This window comes from Podarcis vaucheri (genome assembly GCF_965113315.1).
Source record: "Podarcis vaucheri genome assembly, contig: SUPER_11_unloc_1, whole genome shotgun sequence".
NCBI lineage: Eukaryota > Metazoa > Chordata > Lepidosauria > Squamata > Lacertidae > Podarcis > Podarcis vaucheri.
The window spans coordinates 684,731-711,942 of NW_028118808.1; the positions used below are offsets into that span (position 1 = coordinate 684,731).

A 27,212-nucleotide genomic window follows, 5' to 3' on the forward strand; every position below is an offset into this window, starting at 1 on the left:
GGATTCTGAACTCAAGGCATGATTAAATATTCCTATACCTTTTGACTTTCTTCTAAAACGCTTGACCATTCCTGATGCATTTTTCTTCTGCTAAAAGTAGGTGGGAGGATTGGAACCAAAGTACATAATGTAGAGGAAAGTTTAAATTCTAATGCATGCTGTGTCCAGTGGTATTAGCTACTGAGAGGAAAACATACATTGTAGGCACAGTATTGGTTGAATAGTTGTTTGATTCAGAAATGTGGGGGAGTTTTGATTCTGTTGTTTGGGACAGTGTTCTTCTGTATTCATATGGAATAAAAGGACTCAAGTACACAATGCATATATAGGAGTAAATCTATGTGACCCCATCAAACCCACCACATAAAATGCAGTGATGGAGTTTGTAGACTTTGTCCCTAGGAAAACCCCTAGGGTTAGTGAAATAGTGCTTATTACATTCTTCTGTAACTAAAACTTCACATACTGAAATTTTATATGGATGAATAGTTTTTTATGCATTTTTAGATTCATAGCCCAGTAGCTTGGCTAATATGTGTTTAATATAACCATAGTTTTTTTTTATCTAGAAAGCCCAAAGAAATGCATGAGAGGAGGGGAGAAAAAGGAAAACTCTTGAATCTTATCTATTAACAGTGTGATCCTAAACATGTTTAATTAGAAGTTCACTGAGTTCAATGAGACTTACTCTCTAGTAAGCGTACTTCAGCTTGCGGTCTCACTGTAATCACCCAACCACTCCTACCCAGGAGCTCTTTCTGTTACTGCCCAAATTTATAATCTCTCCTTAAGCTGCCCCTTAAATTTGCCGGATGTTACTGTGTCTTAAAAACAGTAATTCTTTTTGGTTAGGCAGGTTATTTGAAATGTTTCTGCATTTAAAAATAACATGGACAAATGTATTGCATATGGTCAGTGCCTGTTGCTTTCTGTTGACTTAACATTATCAACTCTGTTGTTAGTGTACACAGTAGCTTTGTTGTAGTGATAAAGAATTAGTAGTTAACTAATTTTCAAAAAAAACACCTATTGTTGGTGTTTAAGAACAGTGTTTTCAAATATTTTAGTGCACTAATTTCCAAAATCATACTCATAGTAGACTCTATAAAATCAATGGGTTTTAGTGGATCTGTTTTACTAACATAGATCAACTAGAGAGATAATAATGTTTCATGCTAAATAGCAGTTATTCACACTAAGTAGGCTGGTTTTTGTTAGTAGATAACATAGGTACATGTTAAAAAATGTGGGATAAACCTTATGCGCACTACTGATTTCAGTTATTTTTTTCTTCCTGTATATAGGAATTGTAGTACTTGGACTAAACAGAGCACATGCAAAAAATGCACTTAATAAAAACCTTGTAAAAATGGTAAGTGGATGAATATTTAGTCTTCTATGAACATGAAGTGTTGAAAATAAGTGTTGATAATTTGCACACCTTTTCTCTATAGATGTCAAAAGTTATGGAAGCTTTGAAAAGTGACAAAAAAGTACGGACGGTTATATTCCGAAGTGAAGTTCCTGGGGTGTTTTGTGCTGGTATGCAAATTTATTTTTATTATCCATTTGAAAATACATAATCAAAATAAGTAGAAATGACTGAGACTCCAAAATTTATTTTAGCAAATTCAGCCTTTTTGGATTTTTATTTAATTATATAACATCTGCTGTACTCCTTAGAGAAATAAAGTGCTATAATTTTCAGTGACACAGAAGGTCTTAGAATTTTTTTTGATGGGGATGTTTCTATATGTTTGTTGTATAGTCGAGTATGTTTGGCAGTGTGTTGAGAGCACATATTATTTGGTCTGCAATGATTCTAAGCTAAGTTAATCAGTTTCTCTATTGATTAATACTAAATAAACTACATTTTCAAGTTTGCTCTCATTGAGTATTACTTATGGTCAAAATTTACAGTTTTTAAAGATCAATAGCATTGATAAATACAGAAAATTCATCACAGTACCTGACATCAAGCATTCAAAACCAGAATGCATGCATGCTCTTGAACACTATCTCGTGCTATTTTCAGTTTAGCCAGTTACTGTATAGGAGAGAATTTTCATAGTTGTTTATACTGATAAATCTGTTGCACTTTTCATATGAAAAGTATTGTGAACTGAACACATGATTGCATACTTTTATTACTTTATAAATACCATGTTCATTGTGCCATTATGAAAGTGTGCTGAGAGTCTGTGTTCAGATATGTATTCTGTGTTGCTGCTATGACATTGTATACTAGTAGCTCTTTGAAGCTGGAAGGCTTGGATAAAGCCATGTGTCCAAATGGGTCGTTGATAAATGGCAGTGCTATGGTGGCTGTGTTGTTGGTTCATTTTGCAGAGTGCACTTTGTGTCAGGCGGGTGCAGTTTGTGCAGGTGCTCATCTGGGGACATTTGTTATCTACTGGAGGTGAAGGGCATCTGTTTGCTGTGGTGTTGCTGAATAAGTTTGAAAATGGACAGAAAGTCAACACCTCACCAGATCATTTAATAGCTGTAGGGCTATTGGACAAAATCATGTAGCACTGAGGTGGGGAGGAGATACAGTGGTACCCCGCAAGACGAACGCCTCGGAAGACGAAAAACTCGCTAGACGAAGGAGTTTTTCGTTTTCTTAGCCGCTTCGCAAGACGCATTTCCCTATGGGCTTGCTTCGCAAAACGAAGCTTGCCCCGCAAGCTCCGGGGATAGCGGGGAAGCGCAGCGCGTCTTCCCCGCTGTCCCCGGACTCCTTTTGAACCAAGGGGCGGCAACGGGGAGAAGCGATCTTCTCCCCTCCGCCCCTTGCTTCAAAAGAGGGGACAGAGGGGAAGGCGCATGCGCCTTCCCCTCTCTCCCCGGACCCCTTTTGAACCAAGGCGTGGCAACGGGGAGAACTGATTCTGCCCGCTGCCCCTTCCCTTGCTTTAAAACAGGTCCGGTGACAGAGGGGAAGGCGCGCGGCACTTCCCCTCTGTCCTCGGACAGTCTCCATAGGAACGCATTGATTTATTTTCAATGCATTCCTATGGGAAACCGTGCTTTGCAAGACGATAAACTCGCAAGAAGAAAAAACTTGCGGAACGAATTAATTTCGTCTTGCGAGGCACCACTGTAAGTGAATATCAGGTATTAAGACTCTATTTAATTTCATTTTCATCTGATTAAAATCCTTTCATTACATTGTATACTCAGTTTTAGGTCATAGGAGGGGGGCTAATTTGAGCTAATTAGTTGAAGGCTAATTAGCCAGCACTGAAGTAATGATGATTGGTAAGATAAGAAATGGATTGAGTTTTGTTGCTTTGGTGAAAGGGGCATATGGAGTGGGTTTGCTACGGTACAAATAGCTAGCTTATTTTAATTTTAAAATTTGTTTTAAAAAATGTTGCCTGCTGTAAGTTCCTGATGTAGATATGATGTATTATTGAAAAATGATAAAAGCCACTTTTTCAAGTTCTGACACATGCCTTTCATTTTATTTTTATTTTTCACTTGTTAAACATGCTTTTTATGTTCTCTTGGCAGAAGAAAAGCATCATTAGATTTTTTGCCATCTTTGGTTTTTAATATATGTATTAGCTATTTCAGTACTGTGAGTGGGATGATTATATGAAACATTTGAGTCACACTTAATTATGCGTACACGTGCATTTGGTCTACAAAGCATAATGTTTTTTCCCATTATGCGGACAAGTGGTTTGTTTTTAGACTAGGTAAAAATACTTCAGTAGCTGGTGTTCATTTCAGTAAGCCTTTTCTAATTGTAAGTACAGAAGCTTGTAACAGCTGTTAGGGAGTGCTCTTCCTGAGGGAAAGCTTTTAAAAATGAAATTTGAAACAAAGTCTGTTTTGTTGCTTGGATAAATTCTGTAACTTTGACACATACCTCATTTATACTTTAGGATGGCCTTATTCTTTACCATTTATATTTTAGATTTAAAAAAGATGTTGCCCACAAATATACCCCTCTCAATATCATAATGCTTGGAACCCTGTGGTCAGAGGTTGTTTTTCAGGGTTATGTGGTATCTACATGAAGAGTTTCATCCACCTGGTACTAATCTTGGTTTATTTTTTGATGACTCATTCTTCTCTCCATGAGACCCTGCGGCAGCCCATGACTCACCCTTATAGAAACCAAAAGGAATCTTTTAGTCCAGGGTTGAGATTTTATGGTTTTCCTGATGTTAGACTATGACTCCGGCCATCCTGAGATTTAACATTTTGGCTGTAGAGAGTTGGGAGTTTGATAGCCACTGCAGGGCCAAGATTACCCCGCTCTGTTTTAGCTCACCATACTTCCTCCTGACAACTGCCTTCACAAAAGAGTTATGGCAATTGCAATAAGGGGTGTATGGCATTACCTTCTAATTCTTGTACTTGCTGAGTGCCAGTGTGGTATTGTTTTACATCCCTTGTCATTGTGTTACATGTAGATAGTTTTGTTTAGGCCTTCTCTAAATGATCAAGAGTGCATCTTTTTTTCTTGATCCAGCATTGACAGCTTTCCCGATCTCCTTGGTTGCAAACTTCATTGGTTTGATCAGGGTTAGTGTTAGTTCAGGTGCCACACTGCATTATGATCACCTCCCAAAAGCGTAGGAAGGAGTCACTTGACTTGTGAGAGTTTTGTGATTGGCAGAAGGAGACCTCAAGGTGTTTTCAATATCCTAGCCATGTTTCGGGGATTAGGGTTATTATGCCTGTACCAGGCCTTTGTGTGTCAGATCAGTTCCTTTCTTTTATCTCTCTGTGCCTAAAGTATGTTAAGTTCTCAGTAAATTATTTATATAAATATTTTCATGCATAATATGCACTGTTTGATAAAGAGGTGAGTCAGGAGCCCCATATCTTGTCAGGAGCTACTCATACACGTAGGTTTTCCTGCAAATGCTCAAGTTGCTTTTCCTGAAAGTATAAATGATGCCATTTATGGTTTCTTTGAGCTGCTATAAAACCTGAATATGCCTGTAACCAGACAATGTCCTTTGCAGGTGCTGACCTTAAAGAAAGAGCCAAAATGCACTCTAGTGAAGTAAGCTCTTTTGTCTCAAAAGCAAGGGCAACTATTAATGAAATGGGTAAGTGAAAATCTCATTGATCATAGACAACAGTATATTATTAATAGTTTGTTTCGAGTCTCAGGGTTTGAAGCTTTTATGCTATATGAAATGCTCTGTCCAGATATTATGAAATCATAATATGAGAGTTAATGGTTTATGCATAAAGCTTTGATGTTTTTCCTTTTAGGAATAACCCAGACTCCCAAAACTCCTTCAAAATGTATACCTTAATAAAACCACCACTAATGTATTATTAAATGCTACCTTTTTTTCTTTTAAATCCTATTTTATGAGTGTACAGTTCTAAAGCATTAAGAAATGTATAAAACTAATTCAATATTTCACCTTCTTGAAATAATAGCAATTGAGAATGCATCACTATCTGGATAAGTTCTAATATTGTCCAGTATTGGGGAAACCATTGCTCCAGAATCTCTTGCACTTCTGTAATAAGGTATTTTTCTGAAATAAGACTTCTAGCTCTTTGGGGTAAGATGCTAAATAGAATGCCCACATTCACAGGTTGTGTTGTTAACATGTGCCCAATCACACGGACACACTTGCATGTACGTATGCATATGTCACCTCTAGAAGTGCTTTTCCTCAGATCTTGCACCCAGAGTTACAGTGTGTAATAGGGAGGTTGCTCTATAGGCATGTAGCAGTGAGTACATTCAAAGTGAGTACAAATACAGACGAGAGCCACACACAAGATGGTGCCTGAAAGAACAGCTTATAAGTTTAGTTAGGCAGAAAAGAAAGAAGGCATATAAACACAGAGGAAAAACTACTGTTGTGATATAAGGAGAAAGGAAAGTGCTAAGAATCTGGCAGGAGATGAGGGAGATCTAGATGCTAAGGGGCAAATTCGAAATGTAAATGATTCTGGGTTTGGGCCACAGGGAGGTGTAGGACAGAAGGTTAAGAGAATAAACAAAGGATCCAGTTTATAATGTAATTTGGTACTTCACCTGAAGTAACAGCAATTGAGAATTAGGAGGCACATATGCAAAGTCAGTAGACATTCAGATGAGAGCTATACAGGCAAGTTGTGTCCTGCAAAACTACAGTTTAATTTCTAAATGCTGAAAAGGAGATGTGGCTTGAAAGGGAAACACAAGGCCATGCCTTGCCTTTAGGTTTCTAACTAAGCCAGAGAAAATAACAGATACAGAGGACAAACAAGGGAATGAAATAGAGTAGGTAGAAAAGGAAGGCTGACTGAGACAAAGGAATATAATATAATATAATCTGTGATACTCTTGAGTTTCCCACCAAAAGATAATTAGGTCATAGTAGAAAAGTATAGGCAGGTTCCATTTTTAAAATTGAAGATAGATCCTGGGTCAGCATCCTAGGCTTTCTTTCAGGGTTTCGTGTGCAAACTCTGGATGTAGTCACAAAGCTTTACTAATTCTACCGACTGGCGATTATCTTACTTGAAGAGACAATACTTTCTTGTCAGTATTCTCACCAGGACTATTCTGTGACCATATAAAAGCGTATACTTATGCTGACTGTGTGTAGATATATTAGCATATTTCTGGAGTTCTTACAGCCCCATAGGTAACAAAGGTAAATTCACCTCCTGTTTGATAGCTAGTTCACTGTTCACTTCCTCTGTTCTGCTGCATAAGTACCGTATTTTTCGCTCTATAGGACACACTTTTTCCCCTTCAAAAATGAAGGGGAAATGTGTGTGCGTCCTATGGAGCGAAGACGCCATAGCCCCGCGACCCTCTCCCGGCTGGAGAGGTGGTGCGCGGCTATGGCAGGAGCCTCTCCCCTGCGCCTTTCCGCTGCTCCCTGACCTGCTCTTTGGGGCTGGTGGTGGGCTTCCCCCCGCCAGCCCCAAAGAGCAGGTTGAAAGGAACCTGAAGCCTGGAGAGCGAGAGGGGTCAGTGCACACCGACCCCTCTCGCTCTCCAGGCTTCCAAGGTAGCCGCCTGAACGCACCTTAAGCGGCACCTTGTTTTAGAGCGGGAAAACAAGAGGGGGAAAGTTCTCCCCCTCTCTGTGCAGCGCCTCCTGCCGCTTCACTGAAGGGGCGCTGGGCAGAGAGGGGGAGATTTTTTTTTCCTTGTTCTCCCTCCTCTAAAACAAAGTGCGTCCTATTGTCCGGTGCGTCCTATGGTGCGAAAAATACGGTACTTGCTTTGCAGTTGCTTACAAAGCAAGGCTTAAAAGATGAGGTGTTAAGGAGTGTATTTAAAATGACAGCAAACCAGAAAACCTTGTTAACAGTATACATTCTTTTAAACTGCTTTTTAATTGTGTTTTTTAATTATTATTATTTTTAAATAGTTTTAATGTATTTTGGGGGGGTTCTTTGGCAGTTTCTGTTTATTTTTGATTATGTATTTTGTCTTTTTATATTGTAATTTTATATTGTGAACATCCCTGAGAACTGCAGCTATAGGGTGGTATATAAATTTTAATAATAATAATAATAATAATAATAATAATAATAATAATAATAATACTTTATGCCTTAAACTGTACTAAAAAGTATACTAACAAGCTTGGGTTTTGATGAAGGATTGTTAGTCACTAGTACTCTAAATTATACCACTCCTGTTGGAAAGATACTTCAAATGTTGCAGTAAGATGTTGTCTTTTTACGATGTATTTTCTCCAACAGAGTTGATTCTTGTCCATGCATCACTTCTCTAGATTGTGTATTTGTTGTTTAATTGCTATTAAAAGTAAGCTGTTAGATTTCGTATGTCTTTTTTTAAAAAAATTGAGTCTGCATTCACTATTCTACTGGGTGAGTTTGGATAACCATGTCTGCTTAATAACTGGAGATAGGAGCGAGGCTTTTGGCTGTAAACTTCTTTGCTTGATAGAGGAGCAAGCAAGCAATAAACAATACTTTCCTGTTTTGGAACAAACCAGAACATTAAGCCAACTTCAAACTATCATTTACTATTCTTGATCTGAAGCTGTTAACATTGTTTTCAAATTCAGACAAAATGGAAAACTCCAGAAAACATCTTGGCTTGTTCTACTCACTTGTGTGAAAGGAGAAATGGGCTGTGTGTATAACAAGAAGGCTAATTCATACCTAGGCTTGTTAAGTCAATATATGATTGTCAGAATGCAGCCTTTGAATACATAAGATCCAAGCATTTTCCAACAATCAATATCTTACAATTGTTTGCTGTGTTGTGTTTTCCCTGCATTGCTACTTGATTTTATTTCTTGTTAAAGTACTGGTGTTTTGCTAAACATCACTTTGCTATAAAAATAAGCATTTTGTACTGAGCTGGAAACTATAGATCCTGGGCACTGAGACTGGGGGAAAACATCAAAGCCTGCTATTTTTGGTATTGCTTTTTACTCTAAAATTAGAGATGCGTTCTTTGCCGCACAGGAACACCAAGACTAATTGTCCACTTTCATTTTCTGCATTGAGATTTCCATTACTGATGCAGGTCTGCACTTAATGTTAAAAGTACTTGGTAAAACGGAACATTAATAGATCATTCTGTTTACAAAATACAGTGAGGAAACATTGCTTATTTGAACCTCTGGAAAAATAATTCTTCAGATCAGTCCCACAGTTAGTATAAATAAGTCAAAACAGCACCCATGATCAACTTTGATGTGGGTTTTAAAGGAAAATTATTGACACTTTAAAATATTAGGGATGTTAAAAATGATGAAAAATAAATGGGGATGGTGGAGAACTAGGCATTGTAAGTGCAGGGACACAGGACAGCAATTCAAGCGGGCTAAAGCAGCACAGATCAAAATTCTAGAAGCTGCCAAGGCAAATGCTTGGTCTTAGAGAATGACATTAATGTAGTGGGTTTAATGGAAAACTGATGAAATAGAGAAAACCTGTGGGACACACTTATCTCTTGATATAAACTCTATAGGAAGGACACAGAAGGACATACTGGAGATTACCATATATACACGAGTGTAAGCTAACCCGAATATAAACCGAGGCACCTAATTTTAGCACAAAAAACTGAAAAAAGCTATTGACTTGAGTATAAGCCAGTTCACCACACCACAAACCTGGTGGTGGTGGCAGCAGCAGCGGAGGAAGAACAAGCAGCCCAAAAGGGCTGTTTTGGGGCTGCTTGTTCCACTGCCACCGGCAGCAGCAAAGGTGGAGGAGGAAGGAGTAGCCCGAAAGGGCTCCTTTTGGGCCGCTGGTCCCTCCGCCGCCACCTCTGCTGTTCGCATGAAGGGATGATGGGAGTTGTAGTCCCAAAACAGCTGGAGGGCCAAGTTTGGCCATCACTGCTCTAAATGATTGTGCCCAACCAGAGGGCAAAATTTGCTATAGTGTCAGTTTGAGATTTCAATTTCCTGATTATTTGGCTCAGTTTTAACCTCTCCTGCTGATGCACAGGATGTGGTTGAAGGTGTAAAGGCAGCTAGCTGTGACTGTAGAAACATTCCTTTGTTAATAGTCTCTCTCTCTCTCTCTCTCTCTCTCTCTCTCTCTCTGTGTGTGTGTGTGTGTGTGTCTAACTTAAAAAATAAGGTTAGTTGTATTGGATTGTGAATATACTACTTTTTGTGAAATATTTCTATCAATGAGGAGTAACACTGTAAAATACTTAACAGATTGAAATCTGTTATGGAACATTGGGCTGTTTTCCAGACACGACTTTGATTTACTGCTGCTTCTAATTTAAAATATAATTGCATTTATCTTTTTAAAATAAATTATTATGTATTGTAAGTTTACTGAACAAGCTAAGTTTTGTCATCTTCCCCACCTAAAGGAGCAAAGCCAAGTTTTTGTGAAATTAAATCGCAAAGGAAGTTATTCTTTTCAGCTCAAAGTCATGGTTTTTCCAGTAACAATATAAAATCAATAGTAGCTGGCTTTACCAACTTCAATTTTTAAGAGACCATTATTAACAAACTATTTTTGCAAACCTTGGGATTTGGCTATGTAGCCTCTCCTATGTTACAAGTAGGCAACTTCTCAGTTACATCCTCACCAGTGTACTAACAGATCCAGCAACTGTTTCATAGGAATGCTCAAGGATTTTGTTTGTTCTGGATTTTGAAGTGAGCTGACATGATTTACTCTTCCTGGATATATGGCAGATTGGAACATTTTTTCCCTTTGGTTTTTACATATCTCCGAACTTTATGATACAGTTCTTTTCTTTAAAAAGTATCAATATGTGTATCATGAAATAATGCAAATTTTGTGTAGTTTTTAAACAAAGGCAGTTTGATGCTGAAATGGGATGCGATGAATTTATGAATGAACATGTGCGAAACTGACACAGACTGGAAACAAACTGATCATCCTTCTGTAGTTGCAGCTGTTGCTTATTATGGTGAAAAGCAGAGTCAACTGAATACTGCACGTTCACTTACCTTGAAGTTTGAAATCATCCTACCATTCAGTGTTGCGTTGCTGTTAGCATTCTGAATGTCTTTGTGGTCAGAGTTTAGATTACAATTGAGATACTGTATAGAAAAAACAGGCTGCATAATTTGCCTACAGAAACATTTTTTCACTGAATCAACTTTGTGTTACGAAAAAATTGCCTCGGGGGATGAATGAAGTGCATTATGCAAATAATTCCATATCTTTGTTTTGTTAATTGTTGTTTTACCTTTCAGCTAACCTTCCAGTACCAACTATTGCTGCAATAGATGGCATTGCATTAGGTGGCGGCCTAGAATTAGCTTTAGCCTGTGACATAAGAGTGGCAGGTAAGGCTTTCTCTTTTTTTACAGTTAACGCTCAATATTGTAGGAGGTTTGTTTAATTGTTACCAAGGAGAGCTTGTTTTTTCAATACTGAATTAATTTTACATAATTTTGAACATTAAGATGACACAGTTCTTAAGATTAGCGTTTTTCTCTCGCTTTGGTAAAGGTTGCACTTTGATTAGGTTCTTACTCTTTGGAGAGCATCTGGAGTAGATAAACTCACTGTGGTTGGTAACTTTGGCACCGTAGGTAACAAGCTAGTTAGAGGATAAGGGGGCAGGCTTAATGATGCAATCCTGTATATGTCTATATGGGAATAAGTCCCACTGAATTCAATTGGACTAATTCCCATATAAGAGGTTATAGCATTTCAGCATAAGATTCTGGCTGGAAAGCCTTTCCCAGGCAGTTGTCTACCTGAATTGCCACATATTACTTAGTTGTGGGGGGAAACCCAATGAGACTGCAGTGCTGTACATGGAATAAGTTCCATTGAACTACTTGGGGCTTGTTTCTGAGTACGCATGCACAAGATTAAGCTGAAAGTGCTCTTAGTGTTTCCCTGTAATTCTTGAAAGGAGAAAGAACACTGAAAACAGCACCAACATTGCCAGCTGTTCCTGCTTCACCAGCTAAAAATGGTCCCTTTCTTCATCCCCCTGGCATACCATTTTTTCATCATTAATATATATATACTTTTTTGGCAACGCACATAAAACTGCAAGTGCATATGTTAAATAAGTGTAAGTTGTGAGTTACCTGTACTCCTTTCATTGTTTTGCCTTCTTTTGTTTCCTTTTATAATTAGCTAATTGTAAGTCCTTTAATAACAATTAGAGATACTTGGTTCTTAGACAGTTCTATAAACTGCTCTAAACTTGCAGATTAGGGAAGACTACAAATGTAATCATTAAGGCGTATCCCTTGACTTTTTAAAATATAATCACTGATCCTGCCCCTTTATACTATTCAAGAATAATAGAATTACCAGAATCACATCTGGATCCCTGGACTCTTCCTGTCAAGGAGCACAAAATAAGTGGGATTGTCCCATTTTATTCGCACACTGTTTTATTTATTAAAGAGATTTCTTCCCCTCCGCTTCTCACAACTATAATGTGAAAGTAGATTAGGTTGAGAAGCAATGTGTTACTCAAGGCTACCTAGTCATCATTACAGCTGGGTGGGGATTTAAAGTTTACCTACTTTTAACATGTCACACTGGCTGCCAAAAGATTATGGCAAACACTCTTCTCTTAACAGATCCTGAATAGGATACAAAATACATAACCATGCTTCTCTCTTATGATGGAGATTATTACTGTCCTGTTAGCTAGTCTTCTGCATCCTGCCCATGTCATATGTGTTTCACTTGGTTCACTTTGTCAAGCAGATCTGCCTTCTAGCTTGCTATACATATTGTCCTCTAGTCCAAACAATCCTGAGTAGTTGTACGTATATATGGGATTGCACTCTTTCTGTGTTATTGTATTGAAGAAGCCTGGACTAATGAACAAAATACATCCTGTCTGTTGGTTCTGCAGCCCTCCATCTTTCACACAGAAACATCACTGATGTTTAAAAAGAAAAGAAAAGGTGTATTTCACATGACGGTTCCAACTTACAAGCATATTTATTCAGCGTGGTGTAATGTATGCATATTAGGAAGTTCCTGTCTATTGATATTAGGCAGGTGCCTTCGCTGTAATTTTTTATACATAAAAATATATAAATGCTTCTTTAAATACTTTTTTTAAAAAAAGCAGAGTCAGTGCATCAACCGCTTATTTCATATAGGCTTCTTTTTTCTAAAGCCACATGCAAATTTTATAAGAACTAACATTGGTCTGTTTATTTGTTTGTTTGTTTTAAGCTACTTCTGCAAAAATGGGTCTTGTTGAAACGAAGTTAGCTATCATTCCTGGTGCAGGTATGAAATCTTCTCATAGTAATATAATAAGCTTCGGTTGTTATATGTGTCTTTGGTTTTGTTGGTAAATTAAACCTTTTAAAAATTAAAATGTATTTCTTTTAATATCCTTTGAAACACATCGAAACTATCTCTAGGGTGTTTAAGCAAGGTTCTAGAAATCAGCTTATATTTTACACAGAAACTAACTGGTCGCCTCATAGGATGACCTATGTTAGGAGAAAGACAGGGAATATGTGTCCCTGTTAATTTTCCTCTGCCTCTCAGCAGCTTTTGATACAACCAGGGTATCTTTCTGGAGCAGCTGGCTGAGTTAGGGCTGGGTGGCACTGCTTTGTGGTGGTCCGGGTCCTACTTAGATGGTCATTTCCAAAGAGTGATGCTTAGGACGTGCTGTTCGGCCCCAGGATAGGTTAAGTTTTTATCACACATTTTTTTAACATCCCTGTTGCTTGGATTCGAACCACCAACCTTCCGATTGGCAAGCCCCAGAGGCTCAGTGGTTTATACCACAGCGCCACCTGCTCCCATAAGATGTTGTAGATGAAAATTCTTTATATTTAAATCAGTTTTAGGGGGAAGGAGAACTAGTTTTTGAAGTGAAGAATGGAAATTCACTAGAGAGAGATGATCAGTGGAATCCTGGGCATGTAAGCACTTATCAGGGTTCTGTGTTTTTCTGATTATTATTCCCTTTGGCTGCATAGATGTCCATTACTGGTGGCTAGTTGTTGTCAATATTAAAGGTGTGGTACCAGCTGCTTTATAGAATCACTGACTATTGTCATCTTACTACAGTTTGAAGAAGCATTAAGTCAGTTATAATCCTGTTTAGTTTTATTGGCTAAATGTAAGAGAGAGAGAGAGCATGCTTCTGTTGTGTGTGTGTGTGTGTGTGTGTGTGTGTGTATATATATGTATGTAGAACAATTTGGAAACATTTCTCTTCTCCCTACTACAACTGAAGTGTGTGGCATTTTACATTTATCAGCCTGACCGATGAAGAGTTTGAGATCTTAATTTTTCATTTTCAGATAATAACAAAAATCTGTATTATCAAATTGAAGTTTGCATATTTCTGTGCAAGATCCAACTAACTGTAGATTCTGGCATCAGAATCTGAGATTTATATAAGGGCTTATTTTTGCAATAAAATGTTGTTTCTCAGCTTTGCCAGTCTGCTGAATATTTGGTTTTGTTTGAATTTAAAATATTAGGTAATAATTATTTTATGTTTCTTTTTAAATAAATAGCCTCCAGGGAAATTGTTAATAGTGTAGAAAGCAGATGTTTGAACAGCCACCCTGGTTTCCAAGTAATTAAACTAAGTATGCACATTTTTAATAGAAACAGGTGGATTAGTTCTGCTTCTGTAAATTACAGAGAACTGTGGTTTGTACATCCTTTTTTTAAAGAAGTAGTTAAAATAAGACTTAATTCAAATGAATCTCTTTTTAATTCACTTGATAAATATTTCTAGAGATGATGCATCAGAGACACAATATGAATATTGGAGAACAATATTAAAATCTTGGTTTTCAAAGCCTAATCTAATGCATAGTATTTTGATCTGTCACTTGGTATGTGTGAACTAGGGTCAATATATGCTGAAGTTGTAAACCACTTTGTATATATATATTTATAGAAAAGTGGTATATAAACATTTTAAATACATTATCTAGAAAAGCTTTTAGATATGAGTTGTACTTTGTAAGTGAGAGACTGTTAATCTGTAAATGCCTCTGGCCTTCTGGCAAGAAGGACATCTGGCAGTATATACCGTATTTTTTGCTCTATAAGACTCACTTTTTTCCTCCTAAAGAGTAAGGGGAAATGTGTGTGCGTCTTATGGAGCAAATGCAGGCTGCACAGCTATCCCAGAAGCCAGAACAGCAAGAGGGATTGCTGCTTTCGCTGCGCAGCAATCCCTCTTGCTGTTCTGGCTTTTGAGATTCAGTATATTTTTTTTCTTGTTTTCCTCCTCCAAAAACTAGGTGTGTCTTGTGGTCTGGTGCGTCTTATAGAGCGAAAAATACGGTATTTCCTTTTCCAAACTCTTGCTTGCACTGTGGTTAGAGTAGGTAAGATACAGCAGAAGTCTTCATGTACTACTCTTAAACCAAATGTGAAAGAATTTAGCCTCTGTGCATGCAGGAGGATTTGGGAGAGAGGCAAGCTCTTAATGTGCATTTGCTGAGATTGGGGGGGGGGGGAATAAGAAACATAATGATTTGTTCCTATTTATAGTCTTTTCTACCTCCCAAATGAAAGCAAGCCCCAACCCCACCCAAGCCTATGGACATGGCAGGTGATGGCGGGGGTGGGGGTGATGGGAAGCAATTGGTGGAAACCACATTTGGAGGCTTGCTGGCAAGCCACGGTAATATTTGTGACATCCTGATTATGAAGCTTTTGTTAGATTAACCCCTACCTCTGAATAAGGGTTTATTTGTACACCTTTGTGTGTAAAAAGTAAAGTGAAACATTTTTCAAACTGCTGTGTGCTTATCTGTATGCTAGTAAATGTCAACTTCTTGAGTAAAGTAAGACCAGCTAGTCGGACTTGTTTCTGGTTGAATTATATCAGCAGCATCTCTTAAATGATATGTTATTCCTTAATGTTCGCAGATCTGTCATTATGGACAGATGCCTGTGTTCATATTATTCACCATGCTATTCCCACAGATGTCTTGAGAACAGTGGACTTAATTATTATTTTTCTAAAACTTTTTCTCAGTTTAATAAAGTAAAGCAATTTTTGTGCTTTTTTTAAAAAATGGGTTTAGTTTGACTCCAAAATTGGATTATAGAAAAATATTTTAAACAAGTTATTGTCCCTAAAAGTAAAAATTTGAATCATTGATTTTTGAGGCTATGTATTGGAATGTGAAAATAGTATAAAATAGCTTTTTCTAAGTGAAAAATCAGAATAGAAAGCTTGTGTGTGTGTGTGTGTGTGTGTGTGTGTGTGTGTGGTTGAACAGCTGCTTGCAGGATGCTAGTATTCTGCTACATGAAGACTTTCAGCTAATCTACTCTCATAGGATGATTTTCCGTTCTTTTCCCACCCCATTGAAAGTAGGTCACTGGTTTGGGGCACTGGTCCAAACTATGAGATTTATTTGGTGGTCAAAACACACAGTCATAGAAATAATGATGCACTGGCAGCAAGGCCACTTCTTATTTCATGAACATAACACCAAGTGCCCTAGAAATAATTTAACCATTGGCCTGTTACTAATTGCAGTCCATCATTGCTACATGTCTGGAAATAGTCGTCTTGTTAGCTGATTATATTCCATCTTTGTATACTCTACATAGGGTATTTGAGTCTTATGAAAGAATCATTCTTATGGCAGCTTATAAAAAGCAGCTAGCTGCTTGATTAGAGCAAAATTATTGTTAGTGATGCATAAGATTTATGCTCTCACTATATTTATCTTGGGAAAGTGTTCTTGATGCTTTTTTAAACGTATAGATGCAGTATTAAGAGTGGTTGGAAAGCCATAAATTACACAATACTGTACAGTGGTACCTCGCAAGACGAATGCCTCGCAAGACGAAAAACGCGCAAGACGAAAGAGTTTTCCGTTTTTTGAGTCGTTCCACAAGACGAATTTCCCTATGGGCTTGCTTCGCAAGACGAAACGTCTTGCGAGTTCTTGCAAGTTTGTTTCCTTTTTCTTAAAGCCGCTAAGCCGTTAATAGCCGCTAAGCCGCTAATAGCCGTGCTCCGCAAGACGAAAAAACCGCAAGACGAAGAGACTCGCGGAACGGATTAATTTCGTCCTGCGAGGCACCACTGTATTGAACAAAATACTGTACTGAACACAACCTACCTTGTGGAATTGCCTTGAGTTCCTCACCACTCATTGTATTAATTAGCATATCAGAGGTGGATTTAGAGCAGCAGTACTGGTTCCGCTGTTTTGGGTGCTGAGGCTAGGGGGCATCGCAACTATGACATACTGACACTATGAGTAGAAGAAATACAATATGTTGTTTATTCCATAGCTATGAATTTCTTAGTTGTACTCTTTACTTGAATTATAACTTGTACAATGGTACCTCAGGTTAAGTACTTAATTCGTTCCAGAGGTCCGTACTTAACCTGAAACTGTTCTTAACCTAAAGCACCACTTTAGCTAATGGGGTCTCCTGCTTCTGCCGCGCCGCCGGAGCACGATTTCTGTTCTCATTCTGAAGCCAAGTTCTTAACCTGAAGCCCTATTTCTGGGTTGGTGGAGTCTGTAACCTGAAGCATATGTAACCCGAGGTACCACTGTACTGCTTTAACTTTTGATTTATTTTTGAATAGCTGTCTTTAGTTGTCAGCCCTACTGTGCTTTTCTCCTTAATGTGCCTTAACTTCCGGTCAGGGTTAGATTTAGGTTTACTTTCATGGAGAATAATTTGAGGTGCTTAAAAACTGTTCATATACGTATTTGGTGAAAATTAGCATGGTGGAGCCCAGACTTGTGAAAGAGTTGAGTGCCCAGATGCCAGTATCTTCCTACATACACAAAAGCGTAAGGCTTCCCTTAGACCAGAGTGGCTGGGGAGTGGTTAACCAGTGGCTTTCCATTTGTTGCTGAATTACAACACTTGTCGCCCCAGCCAGCATGGCCATTACTCAGGCGTGATAGGATTGTGGTTCAGCAACAGCTGGAGGGACACAGGTTAGCCACCCTGTCCTAAAAATCTGTAATCTGCCTACTCTAGGACTTTCCAGTGTCAGTACGAACTCTACAGTTACTGCAAGATTGCAAACCTTACTAAAGGATTTGCCACAATCTGGGCTGGGAGTGCGTCCATCAGAACTCCCACCTGAGAACTGCCATGGAGGTGCTACAGGAACTGGAAGAATGTGGGACTGTCCTTGTCTGCAAAAGTGCTTTCTGCTCTGCAGGAAAAAAAGGAATGAAAAGAAGAGAGGAGTTTGCAGCCTGCTTGGTACCAGTTTCCAAGCCACAAGTGAATATTATGGGGTTTTTTGGGTCCTGTTTCCCCAACCTGCGCTGTTCTGGGAGGAAGGAAAGACGTTTAAAATGGTGAGAATGTTGAGGGATGTTGGAGTAAATATTTGACTAATTGCTGAGTCAGTTACAGTTAAAAGATTATTCTCCACCTCCATTGTTTCTTGAGATGGAACTAAACAGTAATAATCCCCCAGCCTCTAAATGGCAATGGTGCAGAGGATTTGAATGTCCACTGCTTCTTTTATTTCCATACTGACTTATCCTAATTGACTATTTAGTGGATTAAGAATTAGTGGAAACGTAATTGTCATGCTGGGGCAATAGAAATGTTTGCCACAATTGGAAACTTGCACTTTTAGGTTTAAAAATAAAGTAGCATTGTTTTAAAGAAATATAGCCTTCCTATTCCATTCAGTAATGTCGCACTATTAAAAAATTGACAGTACTCATCTGCAATATCTTGATGGATTGTCTATTCTAAGTAGTTACTTTATATACTGGGTGTAACTTCCTTTTTCTGATTGCGGTTGGCAGGAAGTACACACTTTTTGTACATTATCACTGCAGATCATGCAGCAGATACACTATCAGATTGTGCTTGATTGAAGCTGATATGACTCTTTAGAAGGCTTACGGGCCTGTTGCTTAATAATAACTAGAATTTGCACCTGTATCTGTTGGGCCAAATACCAGCTTCTGTGTTTCTCTTAATTATTGATGAGAGAGCTGCTTAATGTATTAAAAGTGAATAGGTGGATTAATCCATAGGTATTTATTCTGGTACCACATCAATGTCTTTGTATTTTGTTTGCTTTCTTAAAAAAAAAAAAAATCTGTGCTAGGATGTTGGTTGCTGGGTAGTTGTGACCTGATAGAAGAGCTGGGCATTGCCATTCCACACATATAGGGAGATTCAAGAATGAGGCTAGGAGATTTTGTGGCTAAAGATTCCATTGGCTTGAGCTTCTCTTCGAATGCTGATTTGCTTCTGGTTGGTGTCATAGGGGCATCTTGCCCATTTTGTTGGATACTTCTTCGTTTGTTCAGACTGAGAGCATAGACAGAATCCTTGAAGAGATCAAGCATATCCTGTGTGTACTCAGGCCATGAGGCAGGTCTTCTGAACCTGTGAAGTTTGCTCTTGAACCAGGTTCAAATGACCTGCAACATCACCAATGATTTCTGTACTTAAAATTCATCCCCTTGGAAATTTCAAGAATTATTATGCATACCGTTCTAGGGAGGCCTCCTTCCATTGCAAATATATTTTGTTTCCAGTAATATAAAGGCTCATTTACCATTTTGACAGAACAACATGATTTTCAGCTTCTTGTTCCTGTATAGGTAACAATAGTCTAGACTGCAAGCTGCGCCTGTTTCACAGATTTTTGTATATTTTAAGTATTTTTGGAAACCTGAGAGCAGGTACCTGTTGGCTGGTTTAAGTGGACAGATGAAGTTTGGCCAGTTAAGTGTAATGTGTAGCTGGGTTCCTTTTAATTATTGTACGCCATTCTGATAACCCTTATAGTGGCCGATGTGGGGTATAAATGTTTGTTAGTGGCAATACTTGGTTAAGCTAAATTACTGCAGAATCAACGTTTGCATTTCCTCTCTTGTTTTTCCTAAACCATAGGAGGGACGCAAAGGCTACCACGCACAATTGGAGTATCTTTGGCAAAAGAACTTATCTTTTCTGCACGTGTAGTTGATGGTGAAGAAGCAAAATCAATAGGATTAGTCGGTCACGCCGTGGAACAGAATGACGCAGGAGATGCTGCTTATAGAAAGGCGTTAGCTCTGGCAAAAGAATTTTTACCTCAGGTACAATCCAAATTGAGAGAGTTGTTTAAATGAGCAATTACTTTTCATTGAAGTGGAGTAGAGAAAAGAACTGGGGGAAAGCTAAAAACGTGATTGCTACAAACTATAATTAAATACCATGATTATTAAACAAATAGAAGCCCAGATTTATCAGTTCCTCATGGTACAGTGGTGCCTCGCAAGACGAAAAGAATCCGTTCTGTGATTCTCTTCGTCTAGCGGTTTTTTCGTCTTGCAAAGCAAGCCCATTGACGGATTAGCGGATTAGCGCTATTAGCGGCTTTTAGCGGCTTATCGGATCAGCTGATAAGCGGCTTAGCGGCTTAGAAAAAGGGGGGGGAGGGAAAAAACCCGCAGGAACTCGCAAGACATTTTCGTCTTGCGAAGGAAGCCCATAGGAGATTCGTTTTGCGAAGCACCTCCAAAACGGAAAACTCTTTCGTCTAGCGAGTTTTCCGTCTTGCAAGGCATTTGTCTTGCGGGGCACCACTGTACTACTTCAGAACTTTCTTAAGCATTTCCTCCTTCTGCCATTATTATACCTGTGTTTTAAATCCATATTTATTTTTGTTTGTTGTAACTCTTACAAAGTTTAAGGCTAAATTTTAAATATTACTGTTATGTTTAAACCTTCCATGCATGTTATCCATGGCTAGCCGTGTTTGTTTCTATGAGGCTGTCAGTAGAATTCTCACTATGGCAATTTTTTGTTATTTCTTTGTCTCTAGAATTTCCTATTCAGTTTTCCAAACTAAAATCTACAGATTCTCTGCATGAACAAAAAGTATTGAACAGGCACTTTGTAATTGGAGGCTCAAATTCTAAACACAAGCAAATTCCATTAACTGATGGGATTTGCATGCATGTAAATGTGTTTAGGTATGTAGCTTTACATATTCTTTAAAAAATGTATTTTATACATATTTATAATGAATTGTCTATTTCGTTACTTTCTGGTCTTGCTGTACAGAATGGCATTGTGGTTGAAAATTCTACTATAATTCACATGACTCCAGAGAGCACATTTAAGGATTCCTCTGCGTTATCAATTTTGCTATATCTACCAGTTGTTTTCCACCAGATACATCCCATTCACAATTCAAATAATGGTAGTTGCTCTTTACGTCACCTTAGTAATGCTTTGCCAATGCTGAAAGCAAAGTAAAGGGTTCATTTGATAGTATACCGACATTTTCCAGTTTCTTCTGTTTGTCCAATACGGTCATAACCTGTTTTGATCTATAGCTTGTGGTTATCGAGGAGAGAGCTTAACCACAAGCTGAGGTTAAAACAGCATGCTAAACCAAACCACTCAGCATGTCATGGAAGTAAAAATTGGACGAGCAAAGTGGCTGCAAGCTTCTCCCTGGGAGCCTGTAAGTTTGTGTGTTGTGATAGACCATAGTTTGGCTTACCATGATGTGCAAACCAAGCCATTGTTTGCTGTGTTTGTCCAACTGTATCAATCAACCAGTGTACTCAAAAGCCTTTGTAGAATAACCTGGATCTGTAATGAGTACATCTAACAGCTTTTGTCCCACTGAGACAAGCAGTTACACTTGAGTCCAGCAAATGCTGGTTGTAGGAAGTGCTTTCCAAATCTGTGGCTTGCTTTATGCTCCTTCCTGTCTGATAGTGTTTAATGAAACTTTGCTATCGCGGCAAACTTGTGCAATCTAAAAAGGCATGCAGTGCACCATGCTAAGGTATTATGAACGCTGAAAGTAACTGAAAATAGGAGGTTACGGCATGGAACAAGCCCACTTGATCAAAGAGTAGCTCAGATCATGTATGGAAAGAACACATTGGGGGAAATTATGTGAGAATGACGTTTGAGATTCATAGAATGTTATGCACTAAATGTAACCAGAATAAGAAAGATAGTTACAAGATAACAGAAATGATTAATACACTTGTAATTTATGAGCTGGTAGAATGTTTAGTTTTAAAACTAAATAAACTTGCACTTTCTTTTTTTAAATTTCAGGATATTTATGCCACTTTTCAGAGTAAATAGCCTCAGAACTCACAAGCTGTATGATAAAAGCAATTCAAATGCAAAACAGTATGTGTTTGAGCTTAACTAGCAGCATAAAATACACACTAGTCCAGTTTAACAGTCCAGATTAAACCAATTAAACACTTTAACAGCAGCAACTTACCTTCCTGCCCTATCTAAACACATGTCAAAATTGAAAAGCCTTCAGAGTCCATTTAAATAGGGAAGGAGCCAAACATAAAGCTTCTGGGAGGAATTACACAGATACTGGGCCACCATACAAAAGGTCCTGTCTCTTGTGCCTGCTGATCTAATTTGCAATGGTGACAGGTAAGTTATCAGGTGCCAGTCAGGTATTTGACCAACAATGCCAATACATAAAATTGGACTCAAAAGTGAACAGGTAACCAATGAACCAAACACTTTGCCTTGAAAAGCCTTCAGCTGGCTGCATTCTATACCAAAGGAAGTGTATTTAAAGGTAGCCCCACCCACATAAAGCACAATACAGTAGTCATGTTTGGAGGTAAGCTGGGCATGAGTATTTGAGGCAAAGTCCTCCCCCTTTTCTAGTTAGAGTCATATCCCAAGCTAGTAAAAGGCATTTGCAGTCACCAGCATCCACCAATGGTGCTGAGTCCAGAAGAACTCTGAAGCTGAGTATGGTGGTACCTTGGTAGTCAAATGGCTTGGCTCTCGAACAAATTGGCTCCTGAACACCACAAATCCAGAAGTGAGTGTTCCGGTTTGCGAACGTTTTTCAGAAGCCGAACATCCGATGCGACTTCTGAAGCTTCCGATTGGGTGCAGGAAGCTCCTGCAGCCAATCAGAAGCCACGCCTTGGTTTTTGAACCGTTTAGGGAGTCGAATGGACTCCCGGAACGGATTAAATTCGAGAACCAAAGTACCACTGAACTTGATTTTTCAAAGAGAGTGCAGTCCCATCCCATTGCCAACCTCTAGACAAGTTTTCAAATACTACTGAAGGAGTGTTAAGCTATATATGTTATAATGGTTGTGGAAACACTATTGGAAGAGTTTGTGCAATGTTAAATTGGTATGTTTGATAGCAGTTCTTACAGCTCTTATGTTTTCAAGAGCTTGTGTAAACTACCCTTCAGGTAGAAAATCATATTTGGATTTAGTTTCATTTTCCTCATACAGTGGTGTCTCGCAAGACGAAAAGAATCCGTTCTGTGATTCTCTTTGTCTAGCGGTTTTTTCGTCTTGCGAAGCAAGCCCATTGATGGATTAGCGGATTAGCGCTATTAGCGGCTTTTATCGGCTTATCAGCTTATCGGATCAGCTGATAAGCGGCTTAGAAAAAGGGGGGGGAACCCCGCAGGAACTCGCAAGACATTTTCGTCTTGCGAAGCAAGCCCATAGGAGATTCGTTTTGCGAAGCACCTCCAAAACGGAAAACTCTTTCGTCTAGCGAGTTTTCCGTCTTGCGAGGCATTCGTCTTGCGGGGCACCACTGTACAGTGCTATGGCATGAGATATAAAAAAGCACTTCCTTGAACAGCAGACACAACCAGTACGTAGAACTGTTGAGCTCAGGATGCCAAAATTATGAGGTCCCAAACACTTACCCCAAAATGTGCTTCTGTTCTGTGGGGTTTTCCCAAACGTCTAGCAGAGTAGTGAAAATCTGGCTCTTCTCACAGTAATCAATACTACTATCAGATTCTGAGAATGCTAAAGTGAGCCATTAAGCTATTTTTCTTTTATTACAAATCCTCCTTTGTATGTGGAAAACTTAAATTGAATATATTTTTAATTTTAGGGACCAGTAGCAATGAGAGTTGCAAAACTGGCCATCAATCAAGGAATGGAGGTAAGAGAACATGTTCGTGCCTGCTATCTCAGTTTAGTTATTTAAAACATTTATTTTACCCAGCTCTTCAGCAAAAAAAAAGGCTTCCAGAACAGCTTCCAGATAAATAAAAAGCAAGATGATCTCTGATCTCATGCTTGCAATATAGACATGACACAGAATGAAAGAGGAAAAAAGCAAACTCTGGAATCTTATAGTTATATTACTGGGTAAAGTAGATGTGACAGAAGCCCAATCTTATGTTGGTTAAAGCAGATGTGGGGAAATTGTTTCAAGTGCATTAGTGGTAGGGAAGTATGCCAAACATTTCCTTTGAAACTGCTTCTCCCATCATTTTTCTTTGGCGGGCGTTGCTTATTGTCTCTGACGTCCATTGGAATGGAAGGTTTTGGCACTTCCTCGCTGCCCACCTTCGCAGCAACTTTAATTCTGACCTGCACACACATACCCTGGGGATTGGCGGCAAATTTTGACATGCAGCTATCTTCAGCCTTCAGTTTTAACCAGAGTCCTTTTTGTTGGGGATAACCCAGACTGAAGTTCCTGGGTGTCAGAAAAGGTTATTTATGTATGCAACAACTGTGGCTCATGTTTTGTTAGCCCCCAAATGGAAAGTGAGCGAGGTCCCAAATAAGAGGATAGGCAACTTAAGTTGACAGAATATGCACAACTTGCAGACTTAACATATAGAATAAGAGAGCAAGAAGAAGATACATTTAAAGAAGACTGGGAAACGTTTACTGAATACATGGAAAATAACTATACAGCTGAAAACGCTGGCAGCACTAAGATAAATTCAACAGAGTAAATAATTTTTGATGGCTGTAAAAGTGGAAAACTGATTTTGAATGGTTGTAGTAAAATATGCAGGGATGTATGATATGTAAAACGAACCAAGGAAAGAGAAGAAGGGAAGTCATTGGCTTTTTAAAAGTTTGTAAAATGTTTATTTGGAAATGTAAAATTGGCAATTTAATAAAAACTATTATAAAAAATTAAAAGAATTAACACCAAGTAGCAGCATTATCTTACCTTTCACAGAAAGTAGTTTTTAATAAATCTAAAATAAAGGTACCTATGAAAAGAACTCTATTCCAAAGTCTTTTGGGATATCATGTTGCGGTGCATAAACACACTTTTATGTGCTCAGCACAGTTATTTGTAAGATTTTCTTGAAACCAAAACCCACAAATTGATTTCCTAAACTGCTTTTTAAATATCCCTGGGTCTAAATGGAGACTGCTTCTTGCTGCATTACATTTCACTGTCTTTCACTTACCTTTGTGCGGTACCTGTTCATAAACACTGGACTGCTGGGCTCAGGTTTTCATTATATTGTTATAGTAAGGTTACCAGAGAGACGCGGGTGTCACTGTGGGTTAAACCACAGAGCCTAGGACTTGCTGATCAGAAGGTCGGCGGTTCAAATCCCCGCAACAGGGTGAGCTCCCGTTACTCGGTCCCTGCTCCTGCCAGCCTAGCAGTTTGAAAGCACGTCAAAGTGCAAGTCGATAAATAGGTACTGCTCCGGCGGGAAGGTAAACGGCGTTTCCATGCGCTGCTCTGGTTCGCCAGAAGCAGCTTAGTCATGCTGGCCACATGACCCGGAAGTTGTACGCTGGCTCCCTCGGCCAATAAAGCAAGATGAGCACCGCAACCCCAGAGTCAGCCATGACTGGACCTAATGGTCAGGGGTCCCTTTACCTTTAAGGTTACCAGATTTCTTTCAATGAATACGGAGACATTTATTGTTACGTACATGTGAATGCTAAAAAAGCTGTAAATCTGGGGACTGTCCCTGGGAAACGGGGACGCCTGGTAACCTTATTTATAGAATGGGGGGTGTCCCCCTAAACTCTAAAATTAATAAATGCTAGGATTTGGAACTATTTGTAATATGAAGAGAAAATATAAGCTGCAAAGGAATTCCTGGGTAGCCTAGTCATATTAGGGCTATTAAGAGAACCATTGTGAGTCATTTACAAGACAAGGTGTGACCAGAGACTGGAGATTTGAAAGGTTATCAGGCTAACTGCTCTGGCAGAGGGCAAGGGGCTATTGGGAAGAAGAAGGGAAGAAGGGGGAGATCCATCTTGGCGAGGGAGAAGGAAGGACTGCCTGCAATGTTTTGGGCCATGTAAGATCTGGACCCCCTCCATGCAGACTGAAAGTGTAAATATGTGGATAAAGCCGTATTTCTTAAAGCGCAACTGTCTCTGTTGTGTCTTCCATTCTCCAAAGGGGGACAGACCCTGTCTGGGTGCCTGAGATTCCATGCGCTCTTGCCATGACTTGGACAGGCACTGGGCTTTTCTAATACAGTTTCTGTTTTTGTAGAATAATACTGAATTTACCAATTTTACCTCCAAATTGGATGTAGTAGACATAATGTAGGATCATAAAAATAACCAGAACACAGGATCAAATGTTTAGCTTCCACTCAAATTAGCCAATTTTCCATACCCACTTGTGCAATTTCAACATTGTAAAATGCTGAAGGAAAATATCACCCTGCAATGATGATCAAATATGCCAAAGCCTGGTATGTGCAAACTCGTATGTAAACATGAAATTTGGACCTAAGATACTGTAGAAATGTTTCTCAAGATAGTTACTTTTGTTACTTTTTTCTGAGAATTTGTTTTTTAAATGTCACCAGCAGTGATTATGGTGTAAAAATCTTTTTACTACATTTGATGTATCGGTTTCATAGGTGGACCTGCTAACCGGCTTAGCAATTGAGGAAGCTTGTTATGCTCAGGTATGTACCTCAAATTTGTGCAAAAAAACAAAACCCCAAAATGGGGAAAAAAATCCACCTGTGTCAAAGATTGTAAGTATTTCTCCATTTCTAAATGTAAGTAGTCATTGACTTGCATTTTCATTATCATAGGCCTAATATAAAGTTTACTTTTACCATTGATAGTGCTAATGTTTGTTAATTCAGATCTGGAAATACCTGTCAAGCATTCAATATTTTTGTGAGAATAATAGATACATTGTTTATGCATTATGCTGAATGGATGCATCACACACTTAGTGTCTCCCTGTTAAAATGAATGGTAAATATTCCCATAAGTTACTAAAGTGGGTTGGGAAACATGGTGCACCTCAAGTGTTGCTGGACACCCTACTTCCCCAACTAGCATGGTCACCAGGATTTTCTGGGCCTAGAAATTAGACTGGACCTCTGCTGCATCCACCAAATTTGCATGGACAGTTTTTATTCTTTCTTGCAGGTGGGGTGGAGGCCAAAAATAAATCAAGAGTCACAGACAAGTAACAAGCTGTCTGACAGGGTGTATGTAGGTGAAACATTCTGTATTAGAATAAGATTAAAATAGTTGAATTTCTTTCTGGTCAAAGGCACAAGAGCCCTACTCTCACACCATGAAATTTGATGCATTTGGCAGGTTTAATCTATTCTGGAGTGCCTGCAAGTTCCACCCACATCTGTCAGAAGGGGGAAATGTCATAGTTGTTTTTTGCTCTCCATGGTGGGAAACAGAACTTTTATCTCAATGAAGAAGGTGCTTCATATGTAAAATATGACTTGAATCAGACAGAGCACAGAGCGACTGGGAATATAGACTGAGCACAGAGTGACTTAGGCTGCATTCTAAAGTGACAGGTACAGATCTGAATTTTTTGGCCAGAGCGCACCCCTAGAATATACATTCAGGCTTACTTCAGTCATGAGCTGGAGTTTCTTGGCCAGAGTTCTTCTTTCATTCCATAGCAGTCTGGCATTGTCACCTTTACCATGCATGCAGATTTACCCCTAAACTGAGCTCAGTAATGAGGCTAACTTTTGCTTGTACAGGGTTGAGCCAAAATCAGCTTCTTTTAGGTAAACTCATTCTGTGTCAAGTCTGGAAAATTTCACAG

At 38.8% G+C, this 27,212-nt stretch overlaps 1 protein-coding gene across 3 annotated transcripts in view; it reads left to right on the forward strand.

Moving 5' to 3' along the window:
• Positions 1-27,212, forward strand: part of AUH (AU RNA binding methylglutaconyl-CoA hydratase) — a 32,706-nt gene that overhangs the window by 2,545 nt on the left and 2,949 nt on the right. Inside the window, exons 2-9 of one of the 3 annotated variants that reach the window (XR_014212190.1) lie at positions 1,305-1,372; positions 1,455-1,542; positions 4,986-5,072; positions 10,662-10,754; positions 12,628-12,684; positions 19,300-19,487; positions 20,216-20,366; positions 23,274-23,324. Coding sequence is in view for 2 of the 3 variants with exons in the window: in XM_082242338.1 (XP_082098464.1) it covers positions 1,305-1,372; positions 1,455-1,542; positions 4,986-5,072; positions 10,662-10,754; positions 12,628-12,684; positions 19,300-19,487; positions 23,274-23,324; positions 26,038-26,085 (680 nt within the window). In the remaining variant the exon portion in view is untranslated. Of the gene's footprint in view, positions 1-1,304; positions 1,373-1,454; positions 1,543-4,985; positions 5,073-10,661; positions 10,755-12,627; positions 12,685-19,299; positions 19,488-20,215; positions 20,367-23,273; positions 23,325-26,037; positions 26,086-27,212 lie in introns of those variants that run through there. The other 2 variants (XM_082242338.1, XM_082242339.1) reach the window with 2 other exon arrangements.